This window comes from Pogoniulus pusillus, chromosome 11 (genome assembly GCF_015220805.1).
Source record: "Pogoniulus pusillus isolate bPogPus1 chromosome 11, bPogPus1.pri, whole genome shotgun sequence".
NCBI classification, from domain to species: Eukaryota; Metazoa; Chordata; class Aves; order Piciformes; family Lybiidae; genus Pogoniulus; species Pogoniulus pusillus.
This window is the reverse complement of record NC_087274.1, coordinates 17,958,702-17,969,790: the sequence shown is the minus strand read 5'-3', so window position 1 is coordinate 17,969,790 and position 11,089 is coordinate 17,958,702. Positions and strand designations below refer to the sequence as shown.

The window sequence follows — 11,089 nt, the reverse complement described above, 5'->3', positions numbered from 1 at the left end:
TGGCTGCCCCTGCTACTGGCACTGCGGGCAGGGCTGGTGCCTGGTGTGTGTGAGGATGAGTGCTGGCAGAGGCCTGGTGCTGCAGAGGCCACTTTTATTGGAGGGAAGCAATAAGTTACCGGGCGGGAGGTGGGCAGGCAGGGCCCTACACATCCAGGGCAGCTATCACGGCTTGGGTGAAATCCACAGAGGTGGCGTAGCCGCCCATGTCCGCTGTGCGCACCTGCAAGGAGAGGCAGTGTTAGGGGGTCCCACAGCACTCTGGGGACCCCTCTGTCCCCGAGCTGCCTGCTGGACCTGCAGGATTTGGGCTCCCTTGAGGCCCTCCCTGGATGTGTCCTCAGGATGTCTCTGCCTTAGGGAGAAGTGATGGGATGGGCTGCTGGAGGAGCACCCTGCCCTGTGCCTGCTGAGGAGGGGCAAGAGCCCCTCCAGGCTTTGGTGCACCCCAAAATGTGTCCAGGTGTGCACAGCAGAATCAGAATCGTTTTGTTGGAAGAGACTGCTAAGATCAGAGCTACAAAGACGATTAGGGGACTGAAGAGCATGTCTTATGAGGAGAGGCTGAGAGACCTGGGGCTGTTTAGTCAGGAGAGGGGACTGGCTCTGTTCTCTTGCTCCCTGGGATAGGACAAGGAACGCTGGGTTTAAGCTGCTGCACAGGAGGTTCCAGCTCAACACAAGGGGGAACTTGTTGACTGTAAGGGTCCCAGAGCGCTGGCACAGGCTGCCCAGAGAGGTTGTGGAGTCTCCTGGAGCCTTTCAAGGCCTGTCTGAATGCACTCCTTGTGACCTGAGCTAGATTGCGTGGTCCTGGCCGGGAAGGGGGGGGGGGGTTGGACTCAAGCTCCTTGGGTCCCTTCCAACCCCTAATACCCTGTGTTATCCTGTAGTCATTGAGCCCAACCCTTAACTCAGCACTGCCAGGTCACCACTGAACCGTGGCCCTCAGCACCACAGCTTTGAGGCTCCTCCAGGGATGGAGACTCCACCACTGCCCTGGGCAGCCTGGACCAGACCTTGACAACTCTTTTGGAAAAGAAATTGTTCCTTATATCCAACCTAACCCTCCTGGGGACCAACTTGAGGCCTTATCCAGAGTGCTGCTTCATTTCTGCTTATAGAACCCCATACCAGACTGGTTTAGGCTGGAAGGAACCTTATAAGGTCATCTAATCCACAGCCCCTGCAGCCAGCAGGGACAGCAGCAACTGAAGCAGGATTCTCAGAGCCCCAGCCTGACTTGTTGAAGCCATGAGGCATCTGCCACCTCTGGCAAACTTGGGCCAGTGTCTCACCCCTCTAAAAGCAGGAATCTTCCCTTCTCACCAGTCTGAACCTCCCTCTTTCTGTTTCAAAGAATCACCTCTTGTCCAGGCACAGCAAAAATCTCTCTGGCTTTCTTAGAGGCTACAAGGTTTCCTACAGCCTTTTCTTCTCCAGGCCAAACAACCCCAAAAGGTGGTCAGGAGCTGTCCCAGGCCAGCACCTGCTCGCTGGCAGAGGACCAATGTGTCAGCCCTTCCCTGGGCCCATGACCCCCACCCTGGCTGGGGAACAGCACTGTGGGGGCAGGGGTGGAGTGTTGGACCCTTTATTTTGAGCAGGAGTGTACAGCACAGCACTGGCTCACGTCCCAGCTGCTCTCACACACACACACAGCACCACGGCAGAGCTTCTGTGGTCCCACCAAGCACCTTCACCAGCCAGCCCCACACTGCTGCTGGCAGCCCCCCCCAGAGGGATCTGGACCCCCTAGCAGTGCTGCTGTGGAGGTGTGGGGCAGTCCTGGGAAAAAGAATTCCTGCACAGAAGGTGGTTCAGCCTGAAGCCCCCTGCTTCCCCAGCCTGCAGCAACCAGTCACAGTGTCAGAGGGAGGGGGCAGGGAGCAGCCTCCGCATCCTGCACTGGCGCCTGGCACACAGGGGGTGACAAAGCCTTGCAGCTGCGTCACCTCCTGCGTGGAGCAGCAAAGCAGGGAACCCTGGCACACTGCGGCATCAGCCCTGCGGTCCCTTCACTGCTAAAGCCTCCGTCGAAGGCTTTTCCTTTCCTGTTCCTACAGCCACCGTGGTCCCACTGTCCCTAAAAGCTGCCTGTGGAGATTGGGGGGGGTGGCCTATCACCCCGGAGCCCCTCCCTGCATGGAGGGCACATCCATCAATCAGAAGGACCTCAGGGATCCTCACTCCGACTGGTCCCTGCAGCAGTGCTTGCTGGTGTGACAGAGGGTGACTACTGGGTGTTGGGGCTGGGCAGGGTCACCCTCTCCTAGGGCACCAGGAGGCCTCGGGCAGGGTGAGGGAGAGAGGAGGGGGCGCTGCTGGGCTGTGAGCTATGGGCAGGTGCTGGAGGAGTGCACAGCAGCGACGTCCCCGGCTTCGGGGGGGGTTCCTAGGCACCATAGTGGGGGTGCAGGCTGTCAATCACAGACTTGACGAAGTCAGAAGTGGTGGAGTAACCGCCCAAGTCCCGTGTCCGAACCTAAAAATCCAACACAGGGAAGGGGAGAAACAAGGGAGAAACGTGATGGTGAATGCAGGGCAGTGCCCAGGGGAGGAGAGAGGAGGAGAGAGGAGAGCAGTGTCCCTCTGCACACCCTGTCTGAGCCCCCCTTGGGGGCACACATGGGGAGAAGCTCTGTTGATGTCCCCCACAGCCTCCCTAGCATCAAGCACCAACTACAGGCAGAAGGACTGGGTCCCCAGACAAGCACAGAGGAGTGGCCACAGCCACATGCACATGGGTCTGGGAGCTGGAAGGGGGTGAGGAGGCTGCAGAATCTTGCCTGACCCTCAGGGTGGGCACAAAGCTGCTCACCCCCCACCAGCACCGGTACAGCCACAGCCCAGCACTCACTTTGCCACCTTTGATCACCTTCTTCACTGCGTCCGAGATCAGGTTGGCATGGAATTCCAGGCTGGGGAGAGCAAAAGAGTCAGGGTCAGTCCCTCCCCTCCTGGCCCAGCACTGCCCACCCAACCTGTGAAGGGTACCTACTTGAGGTGTCGCAGCATGTTGGAGGCTGAGAGCAGCATGGCAGTGGGGTTGGCGATGTTCCTGCCCACGGCCTGGGCAAAGGGGTGCCGGGCACCCTGCAGAAGGAGAAGCCACAGTGATTGACCATCCACCACAGCCCAGCACCTGGGGTTCTGGTAGGGCCCAACTCCTCCCCCCAGGGAGCCCCAGCTCCTCACCATCTCGAACACGGCATACTCGGCGCTGTAGCTCTCGCCAGGCACCACACCAGCGCCGCCCACCAGACCTGCTGCCAGGTTATCCACAATGTTCCCATAGAGGTTTGGCATCACCAGGACGTCAAACTGGTAAGGGTTCTGCACCAGCTGTATAGGGGTAAAAGAACAGGACCTAAGATCCTGTGTGGCGTGCAGGGCAGGGTCATCAGTTTAGTGGAGCAGCAGAACCTACACTGAGAATGTCCCCAGACTGGGCTCAAGTAACAGCTGGGAGCTACTAAAATGGCTTGAGAGGAGCACACCTGTGGCACCCAGCAGGGTTTTGCCAGCCTCATTGCACCTGGGCAGGTTTAGGTTGAACATGAAGAACAGTTTCTTCTTGTAAAGGGTTGTCAAGGCCTGGCCCAAGCTGCCCAGGAGGGGTTTCAAAGCTGTGTAGCTGTGGTGCTGCAGGGCCATGGTTTAGTGGTGAGCTGGCAGTGCTGGGTTAAAGGTTGGACTGGATGAAACTAAAGGTCTCTTTCAGACAAAACAATTCTGTGTCTATGATTCTAACCATCCTGTCCTGCACAAGGAGCAAACCTCAGACTCGTGTGACCACCTGGTTGACCACAGCAGCAGCTTCTGAGGTTTCAGATGTTGAGGGCTTGGCTCAGCAAAGGCAGATTGATGTAACCAAGGCAGGGAGCTGGGGACTTACCTGCATGCAGCAGTTGTCGATGATCATGGTGTCAAATTTGATCTTGGGGTAGAGCTCTGCCACTTCCTCGCAGCAGCGCAGGAAGAGTCCATCACCTAACTTCCTGCAAGGGAAGAATCACATCAAAGGCCGTGCACTGGAGTTGTGTCCCAGCAGTGACATGGTGACAGGGATGGTGACATGGTGATCAAGGGAGGTTCTTCTCCCTCTCTGCTCTGCCCTAGTGAGACCTCATCTTGAGTACTGCCTTCAGTTTTGGGCTTCCCAGTTTAAGAAGGACAGGGATCTGCTGGGGAGAGTCCAAGGGAGGGCTACAAGGATGATGAGGGGACTGGAGCGCTGCCTGATGAGGAGAGGCTGAGGGGCCTGGGGCTGTTTAGTGTGGAGAAGACTGAGAGGGGACTTAATAAATGTTTCTAAATATCTGAGGGCTGGGGGTTGGAAGTGGGGGGACAGGCTCTGCTCACTTGCCCCCTGGGATAGGACAAGGAGCAATGGATGGAAGCTGCAGCACAGGAGGGGGGAACTGTAAGGGTCCCAGAGCACTGGCACAGGCTCCCCAGAGAGGTTGTGGAGTCTCCTTCTCTGGGGCCTTTCAAGGCCTGTCTGGATGTGTTCCTGTGTGACCTGAGCTAGATTGTATGGTCCTACTCTGGCAGGGGGGTTGGACTGGATGATCTCTTTGGGTCCCTTCCAACCCCTGACACCCTGTGAACCTGTGACAGCAGCAGGGCGGGCAAAGCAGGTCACCCCAGAGCACCACACAGCACAGCTGCAGCCAGGGGGCAGTGGGAGCAGCAAGGGAGCAGCCTTCGGTGCCAGGAGCTTTCGCCCTTCTCATCTGACTGCCTCAGGACACAGCTGTCAGGCCCCATGCTGAGGACAGGACCACAGGGAGAGGGAAAGCCACAACTGCCAGGGAAGTCCCAGTCTCCCTGGAGCCAAGAGCGATGACAAGGACAGGAGTGCTCCAGCCCAGCCCCTGGGACACTCACATGATGTTGGCTTTGTGCACAGCCGTGACCTTGGAGCGCCCTTTCTTGGTGGCGTAGTCGAAGGCGAACTTGGCGATGCGCTGGGACTTGGCCCGGGTGATGATCTTCAGGCACTCGATGACTCCCCTGACACTCTGGGCACAAAGAGCACGGTCAGGGGACATCTCTGCCCAGCACCTGCCCTCGCCAACCCACACTATGCCACCTCCAGGTGGAGATGAGGCGTCTTTGTCTGACAGCAGATCAGCTCCCAGCAAGAGAAGGTGGCTGGGGGAGTTGGGGCTGTTCACCCTGGAGAAGGAAGGCTCCAGGGAGTACTTCTGGTGGTTTTTCAGTGATGAAAGGGGACAATCTGAGGACAGACTTTTTAGCAGAGACTGTTTTAATGGTTGGGAACCAGGTAAGGAAGAAAATTGTTTACACTGAGGGTGGTGGAGACCCTGGCTCAGGTTTGCCCAGAGAGATGATGGATAACCCACCCCTGGAAACACTCCAGGTCAGGTTGGATGGGGCAGAGCACCCTGATCTAGTTGCAGATGTCCCTGCTCACTTCAGGAGGCTGGATTAGATGACCTTTAAAGGTCCTTTGCAACCCAACCCAGTCTGTGATTCTGTATTACCCTACGATTCAAGAAGTTTCTGAACCCCCATGTCACCTCCTATTCTGGCATCTCCCCTCCTGCTGCAGACCACGACCCTGCCAGGGGCTGTGGATGTTCTCCCCACTACCAGCCGAGACACCACAGCTGCTCCAGGCAGTTCCTCAGTGGTGCTGAGCAGCTCTGGCAGCAGGGGAAGCCACTCATCCTGGGGCAGGCTGCCCTCCAGCGTGGCCAGCAGAGCCCCAGGGGCTGGAAGGTGTCGCCTGTACCTCGTGCTCCAGGGCGCTGTACTCCCCCTCCGTCTGCTCGCGGATGATGACAAGGTCCAGGTTGTTGTGGCGTGTTTGGTAGCCTGACAAGCTCTTCACATGCACCACGTTGGCAAACAAGTCCAGTTTGCGCCTGGGAGGGGAGCAGCAGAGTCAGCAGGGGCTATTTCTGGGGCAGTGACCTTTCCCTGCAAGCACTGAGACGACAGCTGCTGACGGTGTGAACAGCCTCCTGTCACCCTCCCATAGCTACCCATCCACCCATCCCTCCCTCTCTTCCTTCACAGACTGGGTTGGTGTGCAGATGGTTTGGACACGGGGAACAATTTCGACCCCAAAAGACTTCTCAAGGCCTGGTCCAAGCTGCCCAGGGCAGTGGTGGAGTCCCCACCCCGAAGGAGTTTCAAAGCCATGGAGATGTGGTGCTGGTGGAGTCTTCAGCACAGTACAGACAGGCACTTGTTGCAGTCGGGCCAGAGGCTACAATGCTGATAAGAGAGCTGGAAGGACTCTGCTGTGAGGCCAGGCTGCGAGTTGGGGTTTTTCAGCCTGGAGAAGGCTCCAGGGAGACCTTCTGGTGGCCTTTCAGTACTGGAAGTGGCTAACCAGAAAGTTGGGGACAGACTTTTAGTAGGGCCTGTTATGACAGGACAAGAGGTAATGGTTTGAAACTAAAAGAGGGAGATTTAGACTGCAGAGAAGGGAGATTTTTTTGTATTGAGGTGGTGAGACCCTGACCCAGGTTGGCCAGAGAGGTAGGAGATGCCCCATGGCTGGAAACCTTTCATGTCAGGTTGATCTGGGCTCAGAGTAACCTGATCAGGCTGCAGATGTGGACTAGATGACCTTGAAGGGTCCCAGCACAAACCACTCCGATCCCCATTCATCTCCCCTGTGGCCCAGCCTCAGATCTTTCAGCCCCCAGGGCAGCAGCAGAACACAACTAAATGCAGCATTCCCAGTGTCTGCTGTGCTGCTGCCCAGCCCTGGCAGCTGAGGAGGGCCTGGAGCTCACCTGAGCCTCATGTCGTAGGAAGCCAACTCTCCCTTGTACTCCATGGGGGTGTGGATCTTCCCTGTGGGACAACATGGAGAGTTGTGAGGACACAAGGACATGGAGAGAGCCAACAGCTTTCCAAGGCCATCAACTGAGTCTGGGGAGGTGGGGCAGAAGCGGCTGGGCCGTGGGATGCTTCAGCAGCACCTCAGCCAAGTGTGCAGGCTGATCACTCAACAGGACCCCAACAAGGTTCTTGGCTTCTCTGGGCCATGCTAAAAGGAAGTAGCTGGATACAACCTCCCCCTAGGCCCCTCCAGGAAGCACTTCAGGAGTCAGCTGTACAGGTCTAAGGCAGTACAGCTCCTTCACCAGGAACTGTCCCTCTGGTCTTCCACAGTGCCCAAGCTGAGCCAGTGCTGCCTGCAGCAATGGCAGAGAGCCCCTGCGTGCCAGAGCCCCAGCAGCAGTCCTCACCTATCAAGGCCACTTTGCTTTCCTTCATGGAGTCAATCACCTGGTCCAGTTTTGTCTCTGAGGCCATGTTCTGCACCTCGCTCAGGTGGTGCTCGTCGAAGACCACAGGCACGCTGGCAGCCTGCAAGAGAGGAGCCACCACCTGCTCACAGCAAAGGCTTCTGGGAAACTGCCCTGGCCCAGCTCAGAGCCTCCCTCAGCACACAAAGATTTGGGTTGGAAAAGATTTTAAGCTCATCAGGTCCAGCTATCAACCCAGCACTGCCAGGGCACACTGAACCATGTCCCTCAGCACCACGGCTTTGAAATCCCACCAGGGATGAGGACTCCACCACTGCCCTGGGCAGCCTGGGCCAGCCCTTAACAACCTTTTAGGGGTAGAAATTGTTCCTCATGTCCAACTTAAACCTCCCCTGGTACAACTTGAGACCACTTCCTCTTGTCCTACCACTTGATCCTTGGGAGAAAGGCCCAACCCCACCTGGCTCCAACCTCCTCTCAGGTTGCTGTAGAGAGCCAGGTCATCCCCTCAGCCTCCTTTTCTCCAGGCTGAACAATACCAGTTCCTTCCTCTCAAGATTTGTGCTCTAGACTCTTCCCCACCTTTGATACTCTTCTCTGGACACACTCAAGCACTTCAACATCCTTCTTGGAGTGAAGAGCCTGAAACTGAACCCAGGATTCAATGTGCAGCCTCACACAGTGCTGAGCAAAGGGGCACAATCCCTGCTCTTGCTGGCCACACCATTGCCAATCCAGGCCAGGACTTCCTGACAGAAGCCAGGACATGCCCCTTCCCTGGAGGTGTTTAAGGCCAGGCTGCAGGAGACTCTAGACAGCCTGATCTAGTGCGGGGGTGTCCCTGCCCACGGCAGGGGGTTGGAACTAAACGATCATTGTGGTCCCTTCCAGCCCTGACTGATTCTATGGCTCTGGTGCTTTTCTTGGCAACCTGGGCACACACTGGCTCATAGTCAGATGGCTGCCACCCAACCACCCCCAAGTCCCAGGCAGACAGTTTGGTCCTGGTGTGTCTGTGGGTCAGCAGCTGTGGGGCAGCTGCTGCCTCAGGAGGGGCAGGAGCCATTACCTTGAAGACCTCCTTGACGGCGTGCATCAGCTCGGGGCCCACGCCGTCCCCAGGCAGCATGGTGACCTGGAAGGTGCTCTCTGACTTGGCATTGTCTGACTGCAGAGAGAGCAGGGCAGAGTCAGACCTGCTGCCGCTGCACCCCGCACAGGGACCCTCTCAGCATCCCCAGAGCCTGCAGGCAGCAAGCCAAGGACAGGTCACTTCAGAATGTGATGAACACCCCCCATCACGAGCAGTTCTTGGTGAGGGCAGGTCCCTGCAGCTCCGAGCTGTGACACCAAGAGCTCCTGCTCCCGCGCTGCAGACACCTGATACCCACTGCCAGCCAAGTGGCCTTTCCCCAGGCAGCATTTCCAGGCTTGAGCTCTCTCTCTGGACCACACAAACCCCTCTCATGGAGAACTAATAGCTCAATGTTGTGTTTTCAACCCTCCCTCATCCCTCCTTCACGTCCTCTGGACGTGCTCTACTCTCCTCACCCTGTTGCATTCACAGCGCCTCACAGCTGCCTGTTGCTCTCTTTTTTTTGGATCCTGGACACAAAAATCAGCCTCAAAGGTAATTCTTGTGAGGTTCCACACAGGATCCACCTCCAAACCAGCACCACCTGCTTTCCTTCACCACAGCTGCCTCTTATTTTCACAGTTCTTTTGCTAATCCCCACAGCTTTAGCCTGCTAATTCCCTGCACGGGGCTGAGCCCCAGGTGTGGGAAGTCACAGAATCAGCCTCAGGGACCAGACAATCAGAGACAAGAATACCCCCCCCAACGATTTAATCAGACAGCAAAAGGGAGTGACCAAGCAGCAAGGCCAATATGAGCTGAGAAATTACTTTTGAGTGCCACAAAGAGCAGACTGATAGTGACTGTGGAATGGCAAAAGGGAAGAGAGGTTGTGAAAAGAAAGGTCAAAGTCCTCACTTTGGGGTTTTGTTATCTCAGAACCAAGCTCCAGGGCAGAAAAAAACCTCACCTAGTGTGCAGCAATTAAACTTCTATCAGCAGCAAAGCATCTGCAGAGGGAAACACAGCGAGGGCCAAAGCTCAAGGTCAAAAGAATATCTCAGTGCAGAGCTCTCCCCTTCAGTGCCTTCACCGGCACAAAACACCTTCACTTGCTGATGGGACTCATCACTCCAAACACAACAAACGCTCTGTGAACTCCCTACCCACAGCCTGGGGTGTGTCTTCGACCCTCAGCTCCACAGGAAACACCTCCACCTCTCCACCACAGCCTGTGTTCCCTGCCCACAGGGTTTGAAGGACCTGTGTATGTGCTCAGCCACCACTCACTCACACCTCACCCCATCTCCAGTAAGCATCCTGTTATTTCCTGCTCACTACTGCAGGCAGCTACAGCGGAGTTAGGATTGAACAGACAGGGCTGGATCAAAAGGATTTCCAGTCCGTGCTGCACTCTGGCTCATGGGTTCAGCTGTACCAGCATGAACCCACTCACAGCCCTGCCAGCAGCAGGGCTCCCCTAGGCAAGGTCGTGCTCCTCCCGAAGTGGAGCCAGCCCAGGAGCATTTCCATTGCCCAGGATCCACCCCTGGCTCTGTCCTGCTGCCCACCCAGCCAGGGAACAGCCACGCTCAGAGGGCCCAGGGGCCCCACTCTCACCTTGGCCCGCGGGATCTGCTGGAGGGCGGCAGAGGAACGCAGACCCCTCCACACTCCAAGGCTCTGGGCACGCAGGAGACCCTGGGGTGGAGGTGGGAAGGCGAGACAGGCCAGCCTGAGCACCTCCAGACCCGGACCGACACCCCCCACCCTCTGCCCGCTCCCCCCCGCCCAGGCCTTAGCCTCGCCCCAGGCTGGGGCCCCCCCAGCCTACAGACACCGACTCGATCCCCAGGCCAGGCTCACTCCCGCCTCCCTCCGGATTGGCACCCCCAGCCCAGACCCCTCCCCACCCAGTCTACCCCCAGCAGCTCATACTGACCCTGCCCTGGCCCCCAGACACCCCTCACCCCCGGAGCTTGTACCCTAACTGCATTCCAGACTAGCTCCCGCCCAGGCCAGACCCCCACCCCGTGCGACTCCCACCCGCCGGCCCGGACTGAGCCCGGCGCAGTTCGACCTTCCCCCAGCCCAGGCTCGGTCCAGCCTGAGCGCTCCCAGCGCCCCTCGGCCCCGACCCCCCCACACTGCCTGACCTCCACAGCCCGGCCCGCTCCACTCACACCTGCCCTCCCCGCGGCCCAGCCCGGCCCTTCCAGACCAGACGGACCCTCTCTCCATCCCCAGCTAATCCTCCACCCCAGGCCGACCCCCACCCGCCCCCACCCCGCCCCGACCCCGCTCACCCCGGCCGCCGCCCGCCCCACGCCGAGCGCCGCCATCGCTGCCGCCCCACAGTGCTCCGCGGCGAGAGGCGGGCCCGGGAGAGCGCGGCACAGAGCGCGGCGGCGCCCCCTGGCGGGCACAGAGCGCTGCGGCGCCCCCTGGCGGGCACAGAGCGCGGCGGCGCCCCCTGGCGGGCACAGAGCGCGGCGGCGCCCCCTGGCGGGCACAGAGCGCGGCGGCGGCGCCCCCTGGCGGGCACAGAGCGCGGCGGCGCGCCCGACAGGCGCCAGAGGGCTCCCACGGACCGCCCCCGCCCCACCCAGAGACCCCAGCCAACATCCTTCCCCTCATGCCACTTTGAACACATAGCCCCACTCGGAGCCTGCTCCATGCCGCTGGCAGCCCCGGCACTCCAGTGCCCTCCATCCCCCACCCCCGCTCCTGCCCCCGAGGACCCCCCGCACCCCCT

General features: G+C 58.8%; 1 protein-coding gene across 2 annotated transcripts; it reads right to left on the bottom strand.

The window, feature by feature from the left end:
- Nucleotides 1–77: 77 nt before the first annotated feature.
- IDH3B (isocitrate dehydrogenase (NAD(+)) 3 non-catalytic subunit beta) lies at nucleotides 78–10,708 on the bottom strand. Of its 2 annotated transcripts, none has more exons than XM_064151257.1 (12): nucleotides 10,641–10,708; nucleotides 9,955–10,035; nucleotides 8,329–8,427; nucleotides 7,239–7,359; nucleotides 6,780–6,840; nucleotides 5,765–5,897; nucleotides 4,894–5,027; nucleotides 3,899–4,001; nucleotides 3,199–3,345; nucleotides 3,002–3,096; nucleotides 2,861–2,921; nucleotides 78–223 (listed from the first exon to the last, which is right to left on the bottom strand). In XM_064151257.1, the coding sequence occupies exons 1-12, from the start codon at nucleotides 10,674–10,676 to the stop codon at nucleotides 146–148; spliced, it is 1,149 nt and encodes a 382-aa protein (XP_064007327.1). In that variant the 5' UTR covers nucleotides 10,677–10,708; the 3' UTR covers nucleotides 78–145. The 2 variants fall into 2 exon arrangements, with proteins under 2 accessions (XP_064007327.1, XP_064007326.1); XM_064151256.1 differs by lacking the exon at nucleotides 78–223 and adding an exon at nucleotides 1,579–2,485.
- Between the last annotated feature and the right edge of the window lie 381 nt (nucleotides 10,709–11,089).